Source organism: Pyrgilauda ruficollis, unplaced genomic scaffold, assembly GCF_017590135.1.
Source record: "Pyrgilauda ruficollis isolate IOZ18807 unplaced genomic scaffold, ASM1759013v1 scaffold23, whole genome shotgun sequence".
Lineage (NCBI taxonomy): Eukaryota > Metazoa > Chordata > Aves > Passeriformes > Passeridae > Pyrgilauda > Pyrgilauda ruficollis.
Window position 1 is genome coordinate 9,379,445 of NW_024522539.1, and position 27,789 is coordinate 9,407,233.

General features: G+C 39.8%; 1 protein-coding gene across 4 annotated transcripts; it reads right to left on the reverse strand.

The window, feature by feature from the left end:
* Positions 1-697: 697 nt before the first annotated feature.
* On the reverse strand, positions 698-27,159 carry SPPL2A (signal peptide peptidase like 2A). 4 transcript variants are annotated; one of them, XM_041468857.1, is made up of 17 exons: positions 26,631-27,159; positions 22,794-22,913; positions 21,854-22,036; positions 21,009-21,098; positions 17,620-17,753; positions 15,399-15,550; positions 14,539-14,635; positions 13,925-14,026; positions 13,234-13,315; positions 12,902-12,976; positions 12,213-12,269; positions 12,002-12,055; positions 11,457-11,556; positions 10,556-10,633; positions 10,067-10,227; positions 7,917-7,950; positions 698-3,383 (listed from the first exon to the last, which is right to left on the reverse strand). In XM_041468857.1, the coding sequence occupies exons 1-17, from the start codon at positions 26,682-26,684 to the stop codon at positions 3,352-3,354; spliced, it is 1,605 nt and encodes a 534-aa protein (XP_041324791.1). In that variant the 5' UTR covers positions 26,685-27,159; the 3' UTR covers positions 698-3,351. The 4 variants fall into 4 exon arrangements, with proteins under 4 accessions (XP_041324791.1, XP_041324793.1, XP_041324790.1 ...); XM_041468859.1 differs by lacking the exon at positions 12,002-12,055 and having other exon boundaries at positions 26,631-27,154; XM_041468856.1 differs by lacking the exon at positions 7,917-7,950 and having other exon boundaries at positions 26,631-27,152.
* Between the last annotated feature and the right edge of the window lie 630 nt (positions 27,160-27,789).

Consider the following 27,789-nt stretch of genomic DNA (forward strand, 5'->3'; position numbering starts at 1 on the left):
GGTTCTCTCCCCATAGAGCACTCCATTACTGTGACTCAAAGTTACTGGAACCTCCAGTGTACAAGCAAAAGAGATTTAAAATACCTAAGAACATGTCACATCCAAAACACTGTATCACAGGGCTGCATGGATGGCTCAAGGATCACGTATCAAGTGCACTCAGGTTCAGTGATTTTTTTCATTTTCCTTGCCAATACTTCCAACCCAGCCTGGGTTTTAAGTTTGAGGCTTGGCTGTTTCTTGTGCTCATGGCCAAGCACCTTCAGCTGAACGCTGCCTCTGCAGCACCATTTCCTGGCTGACTGCCTTCTTGTTTCCATCAAGAACTTTGCAGCTGTGAAGTTTCCAGCTCAGTTTCTCAGGTGTACTTTCAGGGAGCCTCAGCACTAACAGCTGTACAACAAACATTTCCTGAATCACACCAGGAAAAATGATGTAGCTTAATTCACTTCAGTTACTCCCTCTTCATCCCAGGAGAAAAAACAGAGAAAAGCAATGTACCAAACCCATCACACAGGCACTTACAAGTGGAATCATAACTTTGATACATGGAGAAAAATTGCAACTACATATTCATGGGGGTGCATTATGGATTTTTAACTCCATATTATGAAGTGTTAATTGTTTTGCCATGAACATTCACAGTAGGAAAAGGATGAGTTAGAACAAAGCAATTACTCAACTATTTTTTTTCCAAGTAACATTTATTAATAACATTTTTAAGGTGATAACTTAAGAGTCATAAGGAAGGGGGTTGTTGTCAGTAAACATACAATGAAAAGGTAGTAAGATTTTTCTATTGAAGTATGACTAACAAGGCTTTTAACAGTGTTTAGCTCAACCAAATTTAATATTAAAAACATTCAAAATTGCTAGAAGTGTTGCAATCAGTTCTATTGAACTTATAAAAACCTCATTTCAGTAGTCAGTACTAACCTACTATTTATATAAAATTTTAAACTCCATTCATAATTTTTGTAAACAAAGCACCTAAGAACTTGAAAGAAAAAAAAGTTAGTTTACATCCCACTAAATGGCAACACGTGTGTGAAACCTCAGGCATGATCAGGCATGGAGTATTATTAGGCACAGAACAAGACAGAGCTTCCACAGCCAGCTGCTGAATACACTTATGTTGCCAAGGGTCTTTTTTATTTATACTAATTCCATTATCACTTACAGCTGAAAATTTAATAAATCCTCCATGTGGAAGATTTCAAAGAGACAAAGAAGTCATCTTACACGGGTTTGTGAAGCTTCTGAGGGCTTTCAATTGTACATGATTTTGAATGAGTTATAACTTCTTTATCTGCTTCAGGAATTTCCAGAAACTTCTTCAAAACCACTGAACTTTGGCAGATACTGGGCTTGTCAAAGAGCATAACACATCAGAAGACACATTTTCAGTCTGCTATTAAAACACTGAGGTATGCTTTAATTTATTATGAAATGCCAGTTAAATAAAACAGAAGATGACCACTGTATTCTGAGGCTGTCAGTTCAAGCTCGAGTCAAGGGGGGAACTACTAACATACAAAAACTGCTTGTAATTTCTATTTTCTTAGGGAAGCTGCAAACAAGGTGAGTTCTCTTACCCGTATCAACTGGCACCACGCTCAGTCTCTGTGAATGGCAACAACTGATATCCAGGCTGTCCTTTGTCTGCTCCTGACTCTTGCAAACAAAAGTTTAAACTTGATATAAATTAGGTAAATTTGCAGTAAGCCTTTGTTAACTGCCAATACAGATTTTCAATTGTCTTAATTAGCATACTTCCAAAGTACATCTAGCTACGCTAGATTTAATCAGGGTAAATTTTCCTGAGCTGACATGCCCCAAACTGACTAGAAATGTCTAGAGGTGACCTTCAAACAAAGGAGGCACTTGCACGAGGCACTGCAGGAAAGCCTCCACTGCCACTGCCCAGCATGTGCTTACTCAGTTGTTTTCTCCAGGGTACCTGAACTTGTACTTGCTATAGGAATGACATTCATTTAAAGAATAGGAAAAATGTTTTAACAACTACCTGACATTAGCACTAAGCGAACTCAGTGGTCTCCCCTTGTTGCCTTCTCCAGTTTTCTTTGGTGTCAAGTGTTAGCATTACAGCTATACAAATTTTCTATGCCTAATCCCCTCAATTTGCAGTTTCCTGAAAAAAGACCAGGTGTCAAACAAACTCAAACTCTTCTAAATGCAAACTAATGATTTAAACAACTTCTCCTTTTTCCAAGTCTTTAAAAGCAAAAACAAATTAAGATTAAACAAGTTAAACACATGCATTTGCCTTAGCTAACACAAGTACTACTAGCACTATTCAAACCTGTTTTGTCTATCAATTGCAAAGAGGTTTCAAAAATACTTTTAAAAAAGTATGGTGCAGATGCAAAAGGTAAAAAAACCCAAAACTGTCCTGTCTTTCCCTATCCCTCTGAACTGACCCACAGCCAAAAACACAAATACACACCTACTCTCAACAGGTGACAGAACCAGGCCAGTGTTAACATTTTATCCCATTCCATAAAATAGCACTTACTGAGCAAAAAACCTCTTGCCTTCCACACCATCTTGTTTGTCAACTATTCCACGAGCTGCACAGAAGTATTCAGGATTATGTGTAAGTACCTCCCCTCTTTCATTATTTTTAAATGTTTGGCAATGTATATAATCCAAAGACTTGCATCAAAGCTTAACAATTTTCACAATTAAGGCATAAGCCAGTGATACAATGAGGGGAGTGGGGAGAAAGAGTTCACAACCCCCACACTCAATTTGCCCTGTTACTTATGGCTCACAATGTACATCAACATACACACTGTTTATTGAATTACTTGCAGTAATGGAACTATAGTTTCATTCTTCAGTTGCTATAGTTACATTACTAACCAACTTTGCATTCAAAATCTGGAAAGAAAACATATGAAGGGTACTTTTTTTTTTTTTTCCAAAGAAACCTAACTAGTCTCAATCAAAACTTTCAAAGAACATTTCACTTAAGATGATATGGGCAAGCAACTTTTATAAAAATATACTGTATAGAAACACAGTTGGAAAATTGCATAGAAAATATCCTTTTATTTAAATTGAAATAAGGCACAGTTTTACTAGCTATGGTTTGGCTGTAAAAATGCGACTCTATTTTGATTACTTTTATGTTATCAACAGTATTTTCCATAAAAATATAGGTGCAGGAATAAAAAACCCTTTTACACAGAGTGGGAAACACTCTATTGTAAAATTTCACCAAATTTACTGTAATTCAGCTGTCAAAAATTCAAATGCTATTTTAAATCAGGATATCCCACATTTTATTGTCCTCCAGGCTGTTCAGTGGCTGATGCTGTGCTTTCTTCATTTCCTGTGTAATCCAGGTGTTCCATCATCTAAAAAAGGAAAAAAAAGGGAAAAGAGATGGCTCTTGATAAAGAAATACTGCTTTATCCCATTGATGTAAAGTATTTGTTAGCTAAGAGAAATATAATTAAACACATGTTAGAGTGCATTTTAGCAGCATACATTTAGGAGGTCCTCTACAGATCAGAAAAATATATAAGCCAAATAATCAAAGCTGTATTAGCTAATGCTTTCCACTACAAAATGATTCTCCAACCAAGGACCTGAGTCCTCCACAAGAAAATAAACTTGTCAATCAGGAGTATCTCAATTATTAAATACAGAGAACAAAAAAACCACTTGGGGTTAAGGAAATTTTTCAAAGCTATGGCTTGCAAAACTGGAAGTAGACTCTAGGATCTTACCTGACATTTATGGGTAGCAAGCAATAGCTTGAACAGAAAAGACTTTCTCTTTTCATGGCTGTAAATGCTACCTGTATTACAGTTAGTTAAAAGTAACTGTATTGGTCCCATTTCTTTGTAAATTTTCCTTTCATTTCAGAAAGGATAAAGGAAATGGAACTAAAGTCCTGCATCAGGAGAGAATCTAAACTAGACTGTTATATAGACTGATTATACTTGGCATTGATGTAACTGCTTCAATTGCCTGAGTAACTCAAAAACAAATTTGCAGTTGTCCTGACTAAAAAGCAGCCTGTTTCCCTATCCACGTTGTACTGCTGGAGGCAATGAAGGCTCTGGTTTTTCCCCGGGACAAGCCATTGAATGAATTACAGAGGTAATACACACATTTGTTAGTGTGACAAACTGAGACCATCACTTTGAGGGCTTCAGAACTGAGCATAATTAACAAGGGGCCAAGAACTGGAGAGTTTGGGTAGCTGACAGCCAGCAACAGAAGACACAGAAATAGTACAACTAAGGCTGAAAAAAACAAAATGTGCCAAGGAGCTCATATACCCAGAGTGGCAGGATTATTAGGACAAGAGATAATTTTTTAAGCATTAAAAGGCAGAAAACCCTACTTACATTCTTCCATAGTGGCATATCCTGCCTATCTTTCTGTGCAACAGCTGCTCACTGTGTGGGTTCTAATCTAAGGTGGGCAGATTTCCACACAATTATTTTCTTGTCTTACTAGCACCTGCTCAGAATCCTTGCCAGGACAAAGCCAGGCTCTGAGACTGCTGTGTTGTACACACTTTAGTGTGGTATAATTCTATGTACAGGGTAAAAAGACTTGTTCCATTAACTTTTCTCTTCCTCTCTAGTTATGACCCAGCTCTGCCATTCCTTCTTTCATGCCACCAGAATTGTTTCATTGAAAGTACACAAACATACCTTATCAAAAGCACTTCTGCTTACACAAGATGTTTCACACCAGCATGCTGTGCAGTAAACTGAGATGACTTCCAAAAAACAAGTCAGTGGGGTTTGGGAAAGGTTTAGGAGAGCCCAGTGGCCACAATATCCATCTAAGACCAGAGAAGGCCTTTCACAACCCTCCCTTAGTGTTCCAGAATAATGACAGTAGGAACTAAGGCAGGCACCAGTCTTGCCAACACACTTAAGGACTGAGTTAGAGCAGCAGCACAAACTCAGTCCAGCAGTGAATACCCAGCTCTTGTGCTAATGACAATCTTGCATTTACTTCAGTATATCCAGAATTTTCCTCTACACTGTGACCAAAAATCCACATCAAAAGTCACCCAAAGCAAAACAGTCCCTACAATTACAGAACTCAAACCGTCCCTTTGAATGAGGATTAAAGTATTCATTTCCAGGATAAAACAAGAACAACCTCCCCCCACAGTACCATATTATATCAAGTCATGCCATATATCTTCCTTCAGCCTAGGGAGGATCATCTAATGGCTGGCATAGAGAAAGTAATGTTGCTAAGCATTTTTGTAGTCTTTTCCTATGCAATTGACAAGATGCTTCTAGAAATAAAAGTACTTGCAATAATTTAGTGTATTCCCAAGTCTTCTGGTAATCCTACAACTAAGCAGTAAAAAATGGTTTTTTTGTACAAATGCTGGAGATAGCAAATGTATTTAAATTTTTAAGTCTCCACTTAATAAGAAGATTTTGAAGTTAACTTTAAAACCAAATGCCTTGTAAAATTCTACAGGTGTTGGGGGGGCATTTATATAAATGTTACAAGGCTAAAAGAGCCACCCCACCCCATTTTTAATCTTTCCTCCACACAGAAGGACAGACCACAAACTAAAGCTGGGGACAACAGGTGCCTCTCTAGAAGTATGAGAGAAGTATGAGATGGCATTTACGCAGCTTTGTCCACACACGTATCCGCACTGTGGATTCTCTCAGGACAGTCCCTCCCTCAAAGCCTCAGCAGAAGCTGCAGAATCTTTACAATAACCAGCTACAAGATGAAGGCACCTGGCTACAATCCTGGACAAAGCTGCTGTTTTAAGCTAAAGAATGAGGCAAAGCAATCTGACTGTACATTGTGGAGAGCTCATGAACATCTCTGAAGTGGAGGAGACAGAAGTTTTGCTCTCACACCTGCATTTCTGACAGTTTTTAAGGGGGAGGTGTTAAGACAGCTTTGTAACTAAACCATTTTTGTTTAACCTATCTACTAACATGGTGAATCATTAAGAACTAAAATCAGCAAACTCACCCCCCCACAAAAAAAACACTTTCACAGAGCCAAACTAGAAATGGCAGTACAAATCTCTCTCTGTAAGAGCACACAGTACCTATGCACACAGTTGCTTGCAAGATTCATGGCAATAATGTTGCATTCATGGAATTCTTAACAACTCCCAGTTATGATGAATTTGCAAGTATCTAAAAATGTGATTATACAACTTACTAAATAGCAGGTGCATGCTGTATAACATGCCAGTGACAAATCTGTAGATTTATTACTTCAAAGAGAGATAAGAAGTGCTAAACGCTTCAAACTGACAAACTCCAACAAGTTTCAGGACTACTCCATGTAGAAGACTTCAAAGTTGCGTTAGGCCACTAGATTTTCCATGATTTGGCAAAAATTATTTCATAGATTGCACTGATACAAAAAGCAGTACTCTAAAATTAATTCAATAATTGGAAAATAAGTATGAAATTAACTTATCATGAAGGCATCCAGAGAAGTATAAGCAATTCAGAAACCTAGATAAACCTTTATTTTACATTTCACAGCAGCAATACTGCCAGTTAGATGGCAGGAAAGTAAGCACATTACTCTTGCAAGAAATCTCTGCACTTCAGTGAATAGTTAAAATGTTTTCTGTGCAGCAACTCTTTACAGCTCAAGACTACACCATAAAAGAGCCACACAGAGCATAACTAGAATTTAAGACTGCATCATTATGCAGAAACAGAAATTACCTCAGCTATGAATTATGGGACCTCAGAGCTATCTTGGGGAATCAAGTATTTGTCATACGTATAAAGTAGAAACTAAAAAAGTGATTTTAACCAACCTATCCAAGAACTCGAGTGAGCACAGCAGGACAGAAGAATTCTAAGTTATAAAAATAGTCTGGCCATCTGCTTTTAATTTGCACTCAACCCTTCCCACTTCCTAATATCATCTTTGGTTTATATCTAATTTCTTTATTATTAAGGCTTTTTAATGAGACTTAAATTGTTAAAGTACTCTTTCTTAGAACAAAGGAGCTAATGAAAAAAGTACTTTTTATTTGACAATTTAAGATACAGTCAGGCAGAATTCACCACCTCAAACTGTCTTCAGAGCAGACACCCCATACTTTATAAATAGATGTAGAACTCCAGCAACTATAATTCAAGATTATATTTAAATGCTTAAATTCCACGAGAAGCTGAAATTTGAAAGCTTGCACTGCTCTCTGCAAGCTGTGTGGACAGCAAACATAAATGCCATCAGTGTTAGCAGTCAGGAGCTGCTGCCAAGAAAGGTCAAAGCTCGCTGCAGCCCAGACGTGCTGCGGCAGGGAGGCCACGAGAGCCGGTCCAGCCCCTGCTCCCAGCCAGGGCAAGCAGCACTCACAGCTCAGCATGAAGGACACTGCGCAGCAGGAGGGTGACACAAGGGCTGCAGACATGATTACTACAGGCAAATTTATAATGCTCAGTGTTGTAACAGAAGACAACAAAATTGTTGTTTAGCGCTAAGTAGGTCTTCACATCTATGCAGTGACACAAAAAAATCAGGTGAAGGATATACATATATGCAATATAGGTAACAGAGGAGAAACTAACACCAACTGCAAATATCTGAAGACAGTCCTAGGGTTTGGGAAGCTGGAGAGTAGAGAAGCATACAGAGCCTGCCTTCAGGCTTATAATCACAGCTTCATTGCTACTTAATATTATGTTTTTCTACACTCCTTTAAAAAATAAAAACCCCAGAAGACCTAAGCGTGAACACAGATTTGTACCTTGTCTTCAGTTCTACCCTCTTCTATTGAGTAATTTATAAAAAAAAATAAGAGGTAGATGCAAAAAAGACTGAAAAGAGGAAGCAGAAGGGGAAGAAGAAGAAAAAAGAAACTGTAAAACGATTAATAAAGTTGCATTAAAAGAAGGCCATAATCACACCTTGTAGCAAAGGCGTCCTGGAGGAGTCCGATACCTAAATAAAATTTATTCCATTATTAAAATCATATACAACAAAACCAACAAAAAAATCAGAAAAACCCCAAAATCCAAAAAGGTAACTAATGGACTATTGTTAGGAGGTTTAGTCACCTGATGCACTGTACCATGCTCTTCTACCCCTATTCTTAGGACACTTTGCTCTAACAACTCTACGAAGTTTTTCAGTTCCCATGAGGGCAAAGCAAACCTCAGACACAAGTCTGGCCACCCTTGTCAACGGAGCAGCTCTGCCCAAGCCTCAATCACTGATGTAGCAAAAAAATTGTCTTCTGACACCTTTCCATATCTTTCCTCCCCAAAGTGAGCACTAAAAGCTGGAGATTTCAATCCTGGTGCTGCATGAGTTGGGGCTGTTTGGGGTTTTGTTTGTTTGCTTGGATTTTTTTGCATGCTTGTAAGTTCAGTAAGGACAGTTCAAAATACAGTTTTAGATAAGAAGGACAACACATGAGAAAGATCAACCTTGCAGCTTTTCAAGAGTGCAACTTGAATAACTCTCTGAGAATAAAAAAATAATATAAAAATATTCTTCAGAAAGTTGCAGAAAAACAGAAGTTAGTAAAGTTACACAGAGCTCAATTGCAGGCTCAGTTACAGACAAGTCTAACTCAGGGATGGTGGAGTGGGGGGGTTGAAATCAACATTTTAAATTATGCTAGGAATGAAGTCATCTAACTCAAAACAAGCTGAAGTTCAGAGTAGTTTTAATCCTTCAAGAAACTGGTTGAAAGGACATGAAATAACTACTATGGCAACATAATTCTTTCAAGTATGAGTTTTGCTACCAGAAGGGCAAGAAATTTTTGTTGCTAAGGAGACCTGCCAAATTTACTTAGGCCAATCTTACTCAGAACTCAAGTGAGGAAAATAAATTGCAAAGTGTTTTCCCCACAACAAACCCAGAGTTACTGGGCTTCATAAATGTGACTTTGTTTATTTCAGAATAGCAAACAGTCACCAATTTATATATACATGCACAGTAAAATGAATTCATTCTGACCTACAGGAACATTTCTATTCACTGGACCTATGAAAGGAGGAGTTGATTTTGTAAACAAAAAGACAGGGTATTTAGTTAAAGCTGAAAATCTGAGTCATTTCACACCTAAGCCAACCTCCAGCTGAAGCAGGTGTAGTGTATTAGATAACAAAAGGTAGCATTTTGCTGGTAATAATACAGGAGCTGGTGCCTGTAGTTTTACAAGAATTACTCTTGACTTCCACTGATCCACTTAAACTTTCCAATCCTGAAAAAGCAGGAGCTCCTTCTATCCACCATGAACTTGACACCCACCTTTTCCCAGAACAGACTATCCAAGCTGCAAGTTCAACATGCCCTAGGTATAGGTGATGGTGCCTCAATTCAAACAATACTGAACTTAGGTCTCAAGCAAAACAGAGTAATCTTGAGACTGCTCTGTCTGATAAATGCCAGCTCACAAGGGTTACTGGCACACCCAGTTACTACAGCAAACCACATCAGGGAAAATGTGCACGTGTCAACAGGTGAGATTTTAAGAACTGCAGTTCCTGGGTAGTGTTAGACATAACCAAGGGGGTCATACAGAATATTCAAGGCAGTGTGCCCATAGTGTGTGCTGTGATAGGAAACAGTTACACAACCCAGCTATTCTGTTCCGGAGTGCTCCATACAATCCTGATGATGTAGGCCATCAGTGAGGCATGAAAAGTTTCTAAAGCTCAAGTTGATCACCAATTTTTTGGAACTGTCTCTAATATAGAACTAGTGCAGTTTGGAGTCTGCATGCTTAGTTCAGCGACTCGTTATACCACATCAAGACGACAGATGGGGAATGTTCAAATACAAGAAAACATTTCAAAGTAAATAGAACAAACTACTTTTCCTCCCTGAGTACTGAACCAGCTATTTCATCTCCCTTGAGCTTTGTTCTGCCATGTCAACCACTAGACTACGATTTTCTAAGAGTAAAGACTACTTTTCCTTATTAGCTCCAGAAAATCACAGGAAAACTTGCAAAAACTTGTTTGCAGGTGACCTATCACCAAGTTCTCAGAGAAGCATATACTCAAAGGAATTAACAACAGAATACTCAAGGCCTCCAGCCTACCTGGTAACTGCTTCCTTTCCAAAATTTCTTCATTTCTTTGCGCCTCCAGGCAACGAGGGAGCTCGTGATGAGTGTACATGGTACAAGATAGAGAAGGGCAGGCTGCCCCATCTTCATCAGTGCCAAAACAATGAAAGTCAGCACCATGCCAACAGCATAAGCTATAAAAAGACATTCATACATACACAATCAGGAACAGGAGAATTTTTAGATTAGGTCAATCATTTAGTAAGACAATTTCTTTTTAAGCAGCATTTTCCTTGTTGATATAACTGAAGAAGAGACACAATAGGCTACTCTATATTTGAAAGATTTCTCAAAGCAACTCACTGCCATAAAGAACAGTCACCTCAAGTACAAGTAGGCACACTAAAAAGAGTTTCTACAGAGATTCTTGACAACACTGAACCTTACCTGAAGAAAACCATCTACACCTGCATTCTAAAAAGCTACCATGAAGATCAACCATGCTGAAATATCACAATTTACCTATTGTGCAGGAAATGTAGTATATAGAAGATGATCTTGTTTGAACATCAAATCTTCGACAATAAGCAACCAGAAGCCCTTGAAGGGAAAAAAAGTTAAAAAAGGAAAGGGATTAATTAAATGTTTAGTCGTGATATTTTTTCTCCCCAGTTTTCCAAATGAAAGCAGCATAAAATAATTTATAGTAAGACTTCCCATTATGGCATTTTATCTTCTTCCAGTATTTTTTCTATAAAGGCAAGAACGAGTCTAAGAAATCCTACAGTAAACGTAGCAAAAACCATAATGGAAATATGAGCCAAGCAAGCTTGGAGTTAGAGGTTTGGGGTTTTCAAGCAACCTAATTACACTGTGCTATTTTCAGCTTTCTAATACAGAAGCGTAACAACCTATTTTTAATTTCTTCACTAGGATTCTAATGCTCATTCTTAACATTCAGCAATTTTGCCTGCACATTCTCGATTGAAGTAATTTGCTCAAGACTCCAATTATGACCAAATTCAGCTCTTCTGAGAAAGATGGAAAAACCTGGCAAAATATTTTACATTACATCACCTCTAATTGCATAGTCTAGGATCTGGAAATCCTACGAAGTCACAGAATATTTGCTTTCTGTGAGATTTTAATGATATTTAGTTAATAGTTACAACTGGATTTACCTACGGGACTTGCGTTTACACGATCCAGTACAACAGAAAATAAAAAGTCTTCCACTATTTAATTATTCTATAACACAGTGAGCTTTCTTCTACTATGGCTTTTGTTGTATTCTGCAGTGACTGATCAAGGCAAACTGCTCCATTTGATTTAGTAATTACCCTGTGAATAAACTCTGCAAGTCAGCTAAGAATAAAACCCAAAATATTTATTCATAAGTTAGTTACCAACAACATTTGCTCACCTGGGACAATAATGTCTCCAAAACCCAACAATGAAAAGGGCAAGTCACAGAGTGTCGATGCAGAGTGTTCAAGTCTAGGCACTCTAATTACCACGGGTAACTGGAAAACATTATTTCAGAAGCCACATAAATCTCATCTAAAGCATTCTGGTCTTCTGGATATTTCTGGTTGCTTGAATTAATAAACAGTATAAATATAATTAATTTATCGTTAATGCAGACTTCAAAATAGGTAGAACCTGAAGTAAAAACCAGAAACCAACATAGAAAGTAGATAAAGCTTAAGGCAACTGTAAGCTGGAATTTCAGATTTACAAATAATATGCACACACACAAAAAAAAAAAAAAAACAAAAAAAAAAAATGTTAAAACAGTATTTAACCATGTAACAGGAGTAACAAATCTGGATTATTACCTAACTATAGAATACTGATCAATGATATCCAGGCCCTAAAGAGAAATTTGGACAGTAAGGTTTTCCCCAAAAGAACAGTCTTTTCAGAGGAAATAATTTAAAAATCCAGTATCTGAAATACAATCCTTACTTTCTCATGGGGAGCTGAGCGTTCAGTAGGGACTTCCACCAAGTTTCCATCACTCTAGGATCAAACCCAAGTCAACAGGCATTTAATACTTATAAGAAAATAGCAGAAGCTGGCTATATTTTGTGAGAAAGTTATGCTGAAAAGCACACTACAAATTAGCTACACAGAGTCAGTAGTTTAATGCTGCATGTATTACAACGACTGTTCATACCTTTTCACTGTTTCCAAAGGGACCAGCTGCAACTTCAACCATTATACTTGCCCCATTCTGAAATTAAAGTTATTTTTCAAAAGTTAGTGGTTTAATGAACCAAAACTTTCACACTACATTTACAAAAACTGCTTGTACCTCCACTTATGATTCAGGATTGGAAAAATCCTGAATATCAAAGGGAATGCTCTGGAATTGTGCAGTATTATACTGCATTGTTTGACAATAAAAACATGTAGTCCAGCCTAAAATAATGTTAAAAAACCCCAAACAACAAGTCCCTAGATGTTGATTAGATAAATACAGGTCAGCTTTTCCTGCCATGAGCTTTCCGCTTCAAAATAAAAGCAGGTTAACATTTGCACATAGTTCATACCACACTGCCAGTGATCACTGCAGAAAGTACTAGAGCATATTCCAATAAATGGGTGTTTACAGCAAAAGAAGGACAAAAACTGGAGGGCAGTAATTTCTCATGATCACACTGTCCCTATCCCTCACACTAAATGGGGATGGTTTACTTCTGACCATGTGATTGCCATAAAAATTTAGGCCACTGTTGTCTTACATGGGAAAAAATGGAAATCAGCTTTTCCACCTTGAGAACATTGCAAACACTGACCTGTTAAACAAAAATATTCTCCCAGTGACTAGACAATTCTGTTCTTACAGTAAATTCACAGACATACCTTTGTGATAAATGGTGTTATGAAGACAAAAAACACATCATATAGAAGGAGGAGGCCTAGAAGTATTACACACGACTGGCAAGAAAAAAAGAGAAGAAAATATTACTTTGGGTTTTGAAGTATCACACAGCTAGATTCTGGCACCATTACAGTATTTCAATCTGGCATAACATTTAGAAAAGGATTAGTTTCTTTTAATAATCATTAAAAATAGTAAAGATTATGTTTTTTAACATATATTTCTTACATATTGAAAAGACAGTACTCCCTGAGAGTAAACTTGCAGATTCATGGCAGTAGAATGTTACCTTAAGGTAAGCAACTTACAGTACCTTAAAGTTGGGCATTTTCAGTGTTTTAATGAAGTTTAGGCAGAAAGCAACTCCCAAAATATCTTGCAAAATCCAAGCCCACCTGAAAAAAAAAAAAACCAAAACATTTTCACAGGTTGTTCAAACTGCTGCTGGAATCTAGATTTTTCTGGAACTAGCAAGGAAAATTTTTCAGAAAGCAAGAAATTAGTTCTTCAGAACTACTGCTACCAAAACCACAGAAGTCCTAGTTTCAAAATGGTCAATTTATACCAGCCTTTGATCATAAACAGGTAACTGTGCTGGTAATGGCTGGGATAGAGCTGATTTTCTTCACAATAGCTGGTAAGGGCTACGTTTTGGATTTGTGCTGGAAACAGTGTTGATAACACAGGCATGCTGTAGCTACTGCTGAGCAGAGCTATTCCCTATGCTATTCTGCACCTCTTTTCTTCTGTGGCCATCATTAGCAATCAAGCTAGTTCTTCCTCATCTTCATAGTTTTTTATAACTTCAAATTGCCACACAGCTCATTTGCATTGCTTTGTTCTCTATTACTCCCATGCTTGTTAAGCTTCAAAATACTTTCATGACTTTTTAGAAATTGGCACTGGAGTGTAAAAGGATGCTGCACTCCAGGACTAGTAGTATGCTGGGAAGTTCATTAACACAAATTATTCACCTTACTCTTAAGACAGAATGCACCACTTACCTATCTTCATTTCGAAATACTGCCCAGACAACAGCTGCTGCTATGCAGAATATAGCAAGAAAAATAAGCCTCACTTCAATGGTTTTGTTGGAACATGTAATCCTAAAAGAAAATAATTAAATTAAAAGAGAAAGCCTGCAACAGCCAAGACACATGGTTCTGCTATCACACATGCTTAAGCTGACAAGGTGTTCTCAACCCAACTCCTCTGCTGCCTGTAGCACAGTACTTGCTCCAAACAGGATCAAACGTGCAGGATCCTCCCCTTACAGAGTTCCTTGATGAACAAAATAAGCACACACGACAGAACAACCAGAATTTTGTAAAACCAAGCTCAGCCAGCCATCCAGAGCCTTTCAAATTTTACTACAGAATGCTTTCAAATAAAGTTAATGCAGCAAATCTACAACTATTTTAACTGTTCATTATGCTACAGATACCTTTAATATTTATTAAAGCAGCTTGTAATTTTCTTTCATAGCTATCACACACTCTAAAACCATACAGGAAACAATCTGTCAAACTGTTCTTGTATTTTCATGCTGCCTTGAGTAGCAACCAGAAAATACCCAGGGGAAGCCTCTCATTTTTAGTAAGTGAAAGGTGCACAATACCTGCACTGCCCAAATGGGATTTGTCCTATTAATGCTGCAAGACAGTTGTACAGGCTCATCGCAGATGCCAGGCAGAAGACTGATATTATAACATAAACTAAATCAAAACAATGAGGACAGGAATCAGTGCCAAAAAAAAAAAACAAAAAAAAACCAGCAAATAAACACAGTAACACACATTTGATATTTTGTGTTCAAGAGGTGTCTGGACTGGCACTGGTGATGTGGTTTAGGGGCTACAGTGACAGTACTGAGTTGACAATTAGACTGGATGATCTTAAATGTCTCTCTCAACCTTGAGGATTCTATAATTCCACAATATAAACTGCTAACAGTTAGAGCAATGCTCAACAGTCACTGGAGACCATAGTCAGCTGAGTATAGAAAATGCTGAGTTCTGAGTGTCTCTGCCATGACAAAGTCCTCATCAAGCAAAAACTTGACTCAGAGGTATCAGAACTGCTTTCTAGCCAGATCCTCACCAAAAAACTAAAATCAAATATCAAGCTCCAACTAGCAAAAAAACGTTCCCATCAAGCAAACTTTAAACACTACTAGGCTGTCAATGCCATCCTCCCAAGAATGTTGACATAACTCAGATTTTTTTTGCTCATCATTAGTCACCTCTCTTCCACATGACTTCATTCAGAAAAAGCACTGTCAAGGCAGTCTTTGTAAGAAAGCTGAAGAAACCTCTCCTTTAAATAGCAACTGCATCCTTTCAACCCTCAACTCACGCATGGAGAGAATAATTTAAAAAGTTACATTCATTTTAGTTTAGAAATCTAGCTTTTTAGACTTAAACACTTCATAATATCATGTAGAAAGTAAGTCAAAGGAGATTATTCATTGTTTCTTACCTAACCATTTGTAGAAGAAATAAAGTAAGACGAGCATGACACAACAGATGACAACAAACAAGATAACTGTTACAGGGGTGAAAGTAACATTTTCTTCCTTTTTCCATCGGGTTTCTCTCTCTCCAGGACTTGCTACTGCTTTCAGATTCTCACTGTTTCAAGAAAACAATAAACACATTTACCTCAGATGACAGATTATGAAGATGTTTTACTCTGACCAGAATTGATGGTTATAGAACATTTAGACTGACAAGGTTTCAGTTTAGTCCTTCATACCATCATTAGACTTAAACCCACAGAAAATTGTATGGTTATTGTTTGAATTTCTCTCAATTTTTTAATGAAGATATGCACTTCCAACCTAGCACAGATCACAAGGAAAAGATTCTTAACTGCACTCCATTCCAATGGTGTGATAATTGCCAACTTTAAGGGAGCATTCCCAACCAAAACCCTGACCCATGTGAAGAAAAGTAGTGCTACACTCTTAAACTGCTTTTCAGGATGCACACACTGAGCTCTAATAGTGCATCACCTCTGATTAGAAAATGTATTGGGCTAAATGTGGAGAATCTGATAAATATGTCTACAATAAATCAAAACCATAGATAACTTATAACTTCATCTAGACATTGTGTCTGCCATACCCATTCATGTTAGAGAATGAAGCTAACTAAGTAGTAGCTCTTTTATTCTTACACCTCATAATTACAGAGTAAGTGAGAGAGACGTGGCATAATTGGGGATTTTCACTGGGACTAAGATTCCTGTGCATACATACTCCATATTTATACCTCACCATGCAAAATAAGGAGACTTAAATTGCAGTGTTTGAGCAGAGAGCCCTTCTACTCTTTAGTACAGACCTGGTGCAATTTGCCCATCAGATAGTGTGTTCCTGAGGAATCCCAAGACCTACCTGCCAAAAGCTGAATTCAGCACTGAAACAGCTACCTTCAAAAGAGAGTAACCCACAGGAGCAAGGCACCTTGTTAGATGAATCACCTTCTCAGAAGACATGCTTTGAATAAGCAGCTTTTTTTTAAAAAATAAGCTTGCCCTAGATTTATGAAAGAGCACTTTAACTAGTTTAATAAATTACATCTAGGTATTTTTAATATGGGAGACAGCACCACATTTTGTTATTTTAGCATTCAGTGCAGCCACACCCTGCAGCACTGCAGGGTGAAAAAGAAGCATAATCAGATCCAACCTTTAAAAAAAGAAACATACACACCTCCCCTCCTTCTACTTCTTTAATCTCTTTAAAACAGCTAATTTGCATAACTGTGGGAAAAAGGAAGCTGTTGTTATCACATACAATCCTCTCCTCGTTGTGCTGGGGGGCAAAGCACCAGAACACCACTGAGACCCTGATGGTAGCAACACACTCTGGCCCATTTAGCATACACAGCCACCCAAGAAACACTGCAGAATGATACCATGCTCTCAAAGGCCACTTACAGCCAGTTTAACCTCAGACTAGTAACAATTCTCTGCATCGCTTAAAGCTGCACACCCCTCAAGGACAGTGCAGAAACCCCCAGTACCCCTTGTTTCCCCTGCCTTTGCCACATTGTGCACTGCCACTTCCTCTTCCCTCCACAGAGACTGCTGCTGCCTCCTTGTCCTCGTCCAGTCCTAGAGCTGCTGCTGCCCCAGCTCTGCTGCTCCACCACATAAAACAAAAAGCTGAAGCAGATAAGCCAGGCTGGACTTTATCTGGAGCCAGCCAGCCAACCAAACTGTGCTTCCCATTGCTCCTAGTGACAGGAGTACTGCCCAGCCAGCTGGGATGGAGCAGCTGTACAGATCCCTACCAATGCAGACACTACATACAATATGTATTTACTTCCTGAATCACTGCACTTGAAAGGAGTAACTAAAATACCTAATTTCTATTGTGGATATTGGAGAATTACAATGCTAGTTACAGAGTGTTTGGTAATTTGTCAAAATGTTAACTCATGCCTCCTCTCAAGAGCTGCATTGTCCCTCAGGAATTTTTACAATCCATGCTTGAGGTTCCTCAAAGACCTCTGGTGATTTTTCAGAGGTCACAGTGCTCAAACATTTAATGACAAAGCAGCTAATTGCACTTAGGTCTTCTAATTTTTTTAACCACCAACCTAAAAGAAAATAATTTCTCACTGATCATCGTGACAGTTTTCACAAGCTTTGCAGTCCATGTAATTTAAGCAGCTCCATTTAACCAACTTACAGTTCTGCTACTCCGCTCCAGTAGCCTCCCAGTGCCACTGTAAACACAGCAATCAGGAAGATGACAACCATGCTGTAGTCAAACTCTGGCAAAGGTGGTGAATACAGAGTCACATTAACTTCATTTCCAAGCACCTGAAATATAACATACATGTTGGTTCATAAGGGGAACAAAGAAATTATATTGCTTATTTTCCAACAACATGTACATCACGATGTCCTACCCTTAATCTACACAATGCTGAGAGGAAGTTTTCAACTCACTGCACAAGACATGTCATATGTTTGCCAAGAAGCAATGCTTCCCATGCTACCTTTCAGGATGGTCAGGTTTGGAAACAAATCTATCACTACTCCTGTGCAAATACAGAAATACCACAAGAGAAAATGGTACCACTTTGCATTCTTTCCACACTTCTGAGAAGTTGTGCCTCTAGCCCAAAAGCCTCCCCAAAATACACCAAGTGCTATCAAAGACATCTGCTCTGCAGGAAAGCACACCTAACCCAATCACTTTGAAATCTGCTGAGGTACCAGCAGATCTACCTCTAGCTCTCAAACCCACAGAACTCAGAGACTGACATGAGGCTTCAGACAGAACAGTGACAGCTCAAGGTGGCAGAAAGTTATTTACCAACAGCTTAAGACAAACATGTGTTGAGTTGGATTCAAATGATAAGAAAGCAATTTCACACTATTTTAAAAATTTAAGACCTAAGGAAAAAAAACAATCAGCTGAAGTACACAGAAGAAAATGGGAGAGAACACTGAGATGTAACTGGTACTGAATTGTACAAAAATCTTGAAAGCAAAACCAAGGTGCTCCCATCTGACTGAAAGGCAAGATTTAAAAAACAAAGAAAGGATGATAATTCGACAGGAAATGGAAAGTAGTAGGGAAGACAAGTTTGCTGTTGCAGTCAAAGTGAGTCCAGACATCTAAAATAATTGTGCAGTGAGAACAGACTTCAGAGATGCAGAAAAAAACCCCAGATTTGTTTACAGTCTGCATGTGAGATAAAAGCAAGAGAGAGAAGAACATGCCAGACAAGTTTGGCTTCAGAAAGATCAAACTGGCACTAGAAACACTGAATGGGAAGGCCAGTGGTAGAATGGAATACAGTGGCCACAGATGAAGAAAGCTGAATCATTTCAACGTCTAAATTTTCTAATTACAGATAATAACCTTTCTGCAGGCTAAAGAAGGCAGAATCATTCATTTTGCCTGAAGCTATGGAAGTTCAGAAAACAAGAAATAAAATTAAATTCTAGTGAAACACTGTAGTTGTATGAAGTGGAACATAACATTAAAGAGAAAAAATCCCTATTCAAATTACAGCATCCTCTATGTAAAAAAAACCCAAACCACATGCACAAAAAAAAAAAAAACCAAACACACACCACCAAGAACCAAAAAAAAAGCCATATCCTAAGAGGCATATACATTTTTAGTATTCAGTTCCAACATATCTTAATCCAGTTTTTCTTTGAAGTTTCATAAATCTTACAAAGTATAATTCACATTAGAATCTAGAGCAATTGTTGCCTTTTGCTCCTAGCATTCCTCTCTTCACTAAAACTTCCTAAGTCTCAACTTCCACCACAGGGAGCACTAGAATGAAACAGACTGCATCAGGTAACAAATCTGCAAGAGAGCTGTCCACTGACTAAAAGGCTTGTAACACTCTGCTGTTGCTATCAAAACTCTTAACAGACCTGGCTGTAATGGTGAAGGCTAACAGAAATTATTTACTTGTCAAGTGAAAAGAATGCTTATACAAACTATTTGCTCTCAGACTGGTGCTGCCTCTCTCTTCTAAATAAAAGGAGGATGCTGGAAGCTTTAAAGAGAGTTAAACAAGAAATGCAATTTGTAGTTGGAAGTGTACAATGGCTACAATTCCAAACAGTGCATATAATTCAAAATAACAGCTGCCAGTGACAGGACACAAGGCTTTGGCAAAAAAACTAGAGCAGAACCAGGAAAGATCACTTGTAGTGTAGACTGTGTTCCTCACCACTTTTATGAAGGCAATCTCATTATAAGACAAAAATTAATTATTTGATTCAGCAGCAGTATGAGACAGCAGAGGTGCTTTGGTGAGTTACTCCAGCTGTACAGAAGTGATTCTACATCATGGCACTCCATGCATAACTGGGCAATAAAGAAGTGCAGAGAAGATCCAGACCTAACTTGCCATAGTTCCCTTTCATGTTAGTAGGGCATCCTAAACTCACTCAAGCAAGCAAACAACACTTATCTGACTGAAGAAACGAATCTGAAGACAGAGGACAACCTGAACCCAACTAGAGCACTTAGCAAGGCTGTGGCAGTCTGAAGACAGCACAAACCTTCAGTCATGTCAGTGCTCAGCAAGCACCTATCTGTAATGACAACAGTAAACAACCAAGTCCTACCAATCCAGGCAGTTTCAGTTTGCATACTTACCTAAAACAACCTCCCATGGCAGCTCTGAAGATTAAGAGCAGAAATGGTGAAGTGAGCTTGCAAATTCAACTCAAGAAGCTAAGACTACACAGTGCTAGCCTCTGCTATCCCCAGAAAAACATGGGCAACACAACTCCTGCTTAGCAAAACTATTCAACACTAAATAAAAAACCCAAAACAACAATATAATAACAACAGAAAAAGCCACACTGAAGAAAAAATACTGTTTTCCTTAAAACCCTGTGCAGAATTTTGTTATCCTAATATTACATGCCAAGGAAAAGAAACTCCAAATATTCCTAAAACAAACTCCCCTGCCTATGAAGTGCAGGAGATAGCACAACTGCTGTATTTCAAAAACATGCATTTGGCATCTCACCATCAACTCACCAATAGAAACTCAAACTACACTGCCTAACCACTCTTTAGCTAATGTTGTCACATTATACAGAGGGAGCTCATCATCTAACAAAGGCAAAAAACTCTCAGTGTTTCCTCAAGATCCAACCTGCCCAGGTGCTGCCTGCCTGACAGCTCTGGTGCCAGTAGCTACAAGCTCAGCTGTTGTGGCTTCTGCACTAAAGGAAGAGCCTTCTCAGGCTACAGCTCTTCATGTGTGTCAGGCACCTGCAGCTGTATCCAAGTCCACTGGAAGACAGCTTATCTTGTTCAACAGGAAACTTTTAAGGTTCCCCATCTCCAGTCAGGTATTGTGTTTCCCATTAGTGTTAAAATCAATCAGTCAATCAACCATTCTCTCTTGTTCACCTGACTAGGAGGACCAGTACTTTCACAACTAAATGTCCATCCTCTCTTAGGACTGAAAGCAATATCTAAGCACATTCATATCAGACAGACATGCAGACCTGACCTGAAATTAATTTATTTATTCAAATACCTAAGTTTATACAACCATAACCTGCTGAAGTTCTGCTACTTACCAGCTGCATATCTACTATGTCATTATATCTTATAAGAGCAATTGGAAGAGTCACATCTTCAAAATCAGTCTTGTTATCTGAAATAGCAGACTGAAAGAGAAAGTGAAAGTGGTAAGTATGCTGAGCCTATTTACAAAGTAGGTTAGATCCCTAAAAGCAGATTATCCTTTCAATTTCAGTGTATTTGTAGGAAAGTAAAAACCAAAAAGCTCATTCATCACCCTTTGCAAAAAGATTAAAAAAGATAGATATACTTAAACCAAACCAGGTGATATTACCAACACATCTGGATTCATACTGCTGTTGTGTTATTATAGTATTACAAGGGATAATCAAAACTGGTTTTAATTTCTACACTTCTAAAACAAGATGAACTTTCAGTGATAATCACACAAATTAATGAACTGTACATATCTGTACACACACTTTGCAGCTGCAATGGAGAACAAAAAACAATGAGATCTCACAAGACCTTTTTTGATTTCCAGTTTTGGATTACATGTCCCTAGCTTATTTTTATCACACAAATCTAAAACAGTATCACCTAAGTTTACATGGAGTTCAGAATGCACCAAAATTAGGGAACGATAAAGACAAGTATTTGCATTCAGAAACATGTTCGAAGATACAAGGAACACTTGAAAATGCAGCTCTGTAGCTTCTCTGAGCTGGTGTAAGCCAGCACAGCTCTGTGGGGAGGGTAAACTACTCATGATGGAATTACAGATGTGCTCAGGGTCCTCTGCTTTTGGGGCTTCTCTCAGCTTACCCTGCACAACACTGCATGCGACCAAACAGACAAGACACTATTTCAATACAGAAGAAAACTGTTTGTTGTAACTTACCAGCCTAGATTTACTGGCAATCAAAAGCATTTTAGCACCCAAACTTTGTGCAATTCTTGCTTTCTCCAAGAAAGTGCAGTTTCCTCTCATCACTACAACTGCTTTGTCTTTCATTAAGCCAGAAGGAATTTCAGCTGAACTGCAGAGGACTGTAGAAGTCAGGTTTTCCAGAGGCCTGAAAGTCTGCAGAGAAAGAGGGAGAAAAGGAATGTGATTAAAGCAGGAAATTTGATATTACAAACAAATTAATCCAGATGACTACAATGCTATGCTCTTTAACTGGAGATTTGCCACAAGAGGTGTAACAGAAAAGAATAATTCAGGATTATAAAATCACAACAGCAGTTTCTGCAGCCTGCAATAGTGAGGAACATTTAGAGCAGCATAGAACTGAAATAATCTGGCTATTTCCAAGTGCAATTTCACAGTAGCTGATATTGTAATTTACATAGAAGAAACTGATTAGACAGAAAAATCACCTGTTTTCAGGACTATTAAACAGTACAACAAACTGATCAGCTAATATAAAAAAGTTTCAGAAGTTCACCAATTTTTGTAAACAAATAAACAGAACTTTCATTTCCAAATACAGAACTTAGACGTAAGGATAACATCCGATGGAAAAAAAAATTAACAGGGTAAAATGAATACATAAACATAAATATAAATAAACAAACACATAAATACAAAAACTGGTTCTAAACACAGAGAGAGTATTCCCTTTGTAGACTCTAGAAGCCAACTCTTTCAAGGATAGAAATGTTCACCATAGATTTATTTTTTTGGGAGTGATTTGGGGGGGAAGGGGACAACACGAAGCAAAACAGCAAATCTTCAGTGTACCACATATTTAACTCAAAATTGTGAAGACTATTTATAGTTGACTCAAATTCATACTGCAATCTAGTTTTCTTAGAGGGTATGACTACAAGCTACTTACAGCATTGTCCAAGGTTTTTGGAAGAGATAGCCAATTAGAGTTGTAAATGATGCAGTAATCCTTAGTTACTGGAGGCACTCCACTTCCAGAGGCGTGCAGGATCCCCTCATCAGCAGCTACCTGCAATAGATCACAGTGCTCTGAGTCACACCAAGTTCAGAATATCAGCTATGCAAACATTTTTCTTATGGCTTATGAAGAGAAAGACCTGTTAGGAGAAAAGGAATTTACTAAACTCATTATTTAACAAAATAACTGATTCCATGAGAGATGGGGAGCTTGAGAGCAGGTTGGAAATCTAGTAAGAACCTAGTTACTGTATAATGCTGCTTATCCTCTTTGCAAATACAGTGTATTTATGACACGTACAGTTCATGTCACCAGGCAGAATACTAGCAAGAAACCAAAGCAAATTACTTTAGATTCTCTATCTTGTGCCTTCCAAAAAGTGTAAAATTTTACATGGAAAGCAATTAGAAGGGTACATGGAAAAGAGATGAAATTCTAGAGTCTCCTTTCCTCACAGACTCTAGAATTTTTCCTACTAATAAAAGTTGGGGATTATATATATTACATATATATATATGTATCATATGACAATTCCCCAAATATTTTTTGTCAAGTAACTGTAAACACAAAGAGACCAACTAGTGTACCTCAAGAAGAATTTGTGTAGTTAAGGAAATACTGGTGTTTCTTAAGATTAGAGCCCCTCACATAATATGATTCCTTTTATTTACAAATACAGCTGAATTTTAAAACTTGTCATAACGTTAGGAATCTACACTTCTCCCCAAGCATAAATAAAGGTCAGGCATCTAAGTGGATAAATGAACAGACTAAAGATTAGATGCAGCTACAGCTATAAAGCAGTGAAAAGAAATAAACATTATTTGCATCTCAAAGAAGTATTCCCGTGAAAAACTGGAAGATGTTCTTATTTCAACTGTCTTGAAATTAACCTCAATAGCAAGAAGCATCATCAGAGTAATTTTTTTTTTTTTAATCCTGCTGTAAAATGCAGATTTGTGTAAAAAAAACCAGTAACATATTAAGCTGGAAGTAGGCATAGGTATGGGGGAGAAGCCCAAACAGATAAACAATGCTAAGCATTAACAGTGCTAGAGAGGCATTTCTCCTCCATCTAGAAGATCTGTATTCTACAGCAAGGGAGAACTGGAGAGAAAATAAAAGCATGTGACGATATTGTTTCAGAGGTTTATGTCTGCCTGGTTTGAATAGCAAAAAACCTTCTTCAGAGGAATCCATTATATTGGCCCCAGCTCATGAACATCTGCTGGGAGAACTGTGTCAAAGGGCCTGAGCACATTAACTGTTTAATACAGAACACTTCTTCAGCTGTCAGCTGAAATAAATTGTTCCATGATTTATGATCAGCACAAAAATGATCAAGCTGCCCTCTTAAATGCATTCACCTAGAAGTACAAGCTAATGGTGAATTAAAAGCAGTGAAGACTTCTAACAGGTGCAAACCCCAGAGGTTTACATCCATTAAAAGCTCTTTCTGCTTCATCAAATAGAATAGTAAGTGTTTTCTGGGTTCCAGGAAATCAAGTGTTAACACTACACAAGATAAATCTACCTAGAAGGAGTGATTACTTGCTTACATGATATGCATGTTTTGTTTGGCAAGCTTCCCTTCTCTGGGGATTAATCAGGGCACACAATTCATCCTCATGAGGTGGAGGGAGGCAGGACCTGAGCATGACGTGCATCCACACCTATTCATTGCTGAGCTCCAGAGACAGCATTTCAAAGTTAAACATTAAAAGAAATGCTACATGATATGTCTCACTTGGAACATTCCCAGGGAAATCCTCTTGCATCCAGCTGAAGTCCTGTTACTTTCTAATGGCTTCAGTATCCTTTCAAAACAGACAAGGGCTAGGCCTGGGTAGGTGGCCCGGCAGTCAGCTGTGCCACTGAACAAATCCTACTCTCAGTATACACACATTTCTCACCGAGCACATTTTCAATTTCATTACATAAGAACAAGACTAAATGTGTGATCACAAAAACATCTCTTGGAAAGATTAACCTGCTTCCCTAGGCTCATTTGCTCTGGCATAAAAGCATTCCCATGGAGAAGAGGCATGACAGCTGTCCTTACTTTAAGGGGTATCACCATCTGCTTTCCCTTCAGGTTCAGACAATTCCCAACGGCCCCTGACCTCCAAACAGACTCCTTCCTATTTCTGACAGGTAGTTCTCTCCTCATATTTCCTTCTCTTATCACCTTTAAATTTTTGTTGTATAATTCCTTATCTTTTATAGAGAAGAAGTCTCATTCTGTCTCTTCATCCCTAATTTTCCAAAGGTTCCTGTCACTGCAGGGATATAAACTTGGGCTGATAGCTGAGCTTTGGAGTGTACCAGTAACTGCACCACACAGAATACAGGAAATCAGATGAACCAGTAGACACAGAGACTAAACCAAGCCTATGTTTACAACACCCATCACAATTAGTACCTAGATAAGACATACAGAAACTCAAAGGTACAGACTAGGGAGAAGGTAGTCTGTATGGAGCAAGTGACAACATAAAACCCACAGAAACATAAAAAGGCAGGGGGAAAAAATTGCCACAAACAGAACAACCATCATTTTGTTGTTCTGCCAGCGGCCGTGTGACACACACAAATCAGCCCTTCTCACTCCCTCCAGGCACTGTGACCCAGGAGAACAGGAGCCCATGCCCAGAGAGCAGCAGTGATCCTTCTCCAAACCCAACTCCCCAAGATGTTAATGTCAAGAGACTGCTCCTCAGGCAGAATGGCCTGGTCCAATGCTCACCACTGCTACAACTGCATCGGTAGAGCAAAGGAGGCAGGACACAGGGCCTGGAGTCCTTTAAGAGGGCAGAAGCTCCTTTCCTTGTCAACAGCAGCAAACCAGTGGGGTAAGGGCAAAGCCACTCTTCAGAAAACCCCAACATGCCAGTGACAGCTACATGGGACTCAGGAAAAGCCAGGGAGACAAGTTACTGCCCCCACAGGCATTCTCAAGGTACCAAGGGACTGTGCTGTGCACCTGTTGTTAAGCATATCCAATGGTGACTTCCTACATAGGAAAGAAGTATTCTGCACCCAGTCTTACCAAAACTAGATAACTTCTGTTAAAATTAAGTTTAAAAAAACCAAAACAAACTCAACAACAAAACAATTTCGTGTAACAGCACTTAATGCATGTATGTCCTTTATACTGCCTAAGCAGATTACGGAGGTTTCTGAGTCCCCACTTCACTCCCCCATTTGGCAGAAGGTGGTCTGCCAGATTTCCACAGCACTGTACGCCTGGGGAGAGGGAGAAGCTGGGAATGCGTGCCACACCGAAACCAAAATTGAAGATGAACGAGACAAAAGTCAGGACACATACACACACTAGGAGCTTCCACCTTCCCCACAACCAAATTTAAACACCATGTTTATCCACGAAGGCACCCGTGAGATTTGTTATCTCAACTCCCAAGGCGTGACCGGAGCTGGCCCGGCCTGAGCTCCCCGGGCCCGGTGCGGACAACCGAGAGGCCTCTCCCGAGGGGCGCCCAGGAGGCCCAAATCCCCCGGGCCACACTCCAGCCCAGCCCCGAGGCGCTCGGGGGCAGGGGGAGCCCAGCCCGGCCCGGCCCGGCCCGGCCCGGCCGCGGGAGATGGGAGCTGCGCGGGCCCTGCCCGCCGCGGCCGGCGAGCTCCCGGGAACGGGCCCGGGGGAGAAGGCGGCCAGAGGGAGCCCCTGGGCCGGCAGCGAAGAGAAGCGACAGGCAGCGCCATCCGCCAGCCCGAGTGGCACCGCTCGGCCCGGCCCCGCGTCCTTACCAGCGGGAGCAGCAGGGCCCACAGCGCGGCCCACAGCAGCCCGGCCGCCCCCATCGTCCTCCGCCGGCTGCTCGGGGAGGGGCCTCCCTGGGCTCGGGCTCCGCACGCCCCCGCGGAGCCTTTCACCGGCTCCCGGCGCGGCGCCACTTCCTCTTCCGTCCTTCGCGGCCGCCGCTGCCGGCCGGTGCCGGGACGCCGCGGGCACGGCGGGCGGGGGCGGCGCCGCCGGCGGGGCGGCGCTGGGGGAGCCGGGCGAGCCCGGGGCTGCGCGTCCCCGCCCCCGGTGCCGGTGTGCCGCTGTGCCCGTGCGTTGTGTCGCTGCGATTCGCAGGGTCCGTGGCTCTCAGCGTGTCGGGGTGTCCGCCCAGCAGCTCCCAGTGTTTTAGGCACTGAGGGGCTCACTAAAACTCCTCAGAGTCCCTACATGTAAGAGGAAACGGCCGCGTTTGCCTCACGTCTCCCGACACAAAGCAATCCCAGTGTTTCGCCTCGGTCCGGCCCTCGCAGAGCCGTGGGGGAGAGGGGTAGTGAGGATAGCAGGATGTCGTACGTGAGAGCAACAAGTACGAGAAACAGAATAGTGTGACCTATAACAGAAGATTGAGGAAGTTGCGTTGTTTGCTCTTAAAAAAAAAAAAAAACCACAACGACCGCATTTCAGAGATGTCTTCCAGGTTTCGAAAGTATTAAAAGGGCTATGATGCATCAGATGTAAGAACCAGCAAGGGTTCCAGGAAGGAGATGGGCTGAAACAGCTCCGTGATTTACCAGCAAAGGAAGTTGTTCAACATCCCTTTTTTCACTGGAGGTTTTCCAGGACTGGTTCCGCGGGCCGCCCCCTGCCCCTTCCCGCGGCCTGCAGAAGAGCCAGCACAAGGAAAGGGAAGGGGTGAAGATAAGAAAGATTGTTGTGGAAAGAAAGGAACGTGGCCGTGACTGAAACGGCGGAGGAGTGAGGGAAAGGGAGACCAAGAGTATGAGAGTTGAGCTCCACGTCAGCATCAGTAAATCAAAGCCTTAAGTGGGTAACTCAGCTTGAGTTGCTCACAAACCAAGTGTTTATTAGTTATTACTACCGAGGAAGGAGATTCCTGCACACATGGTTTTTCCCTCTCTGTGCATTTAAGAACAAAGGCATAGAGAACATCCCAGAGAACAT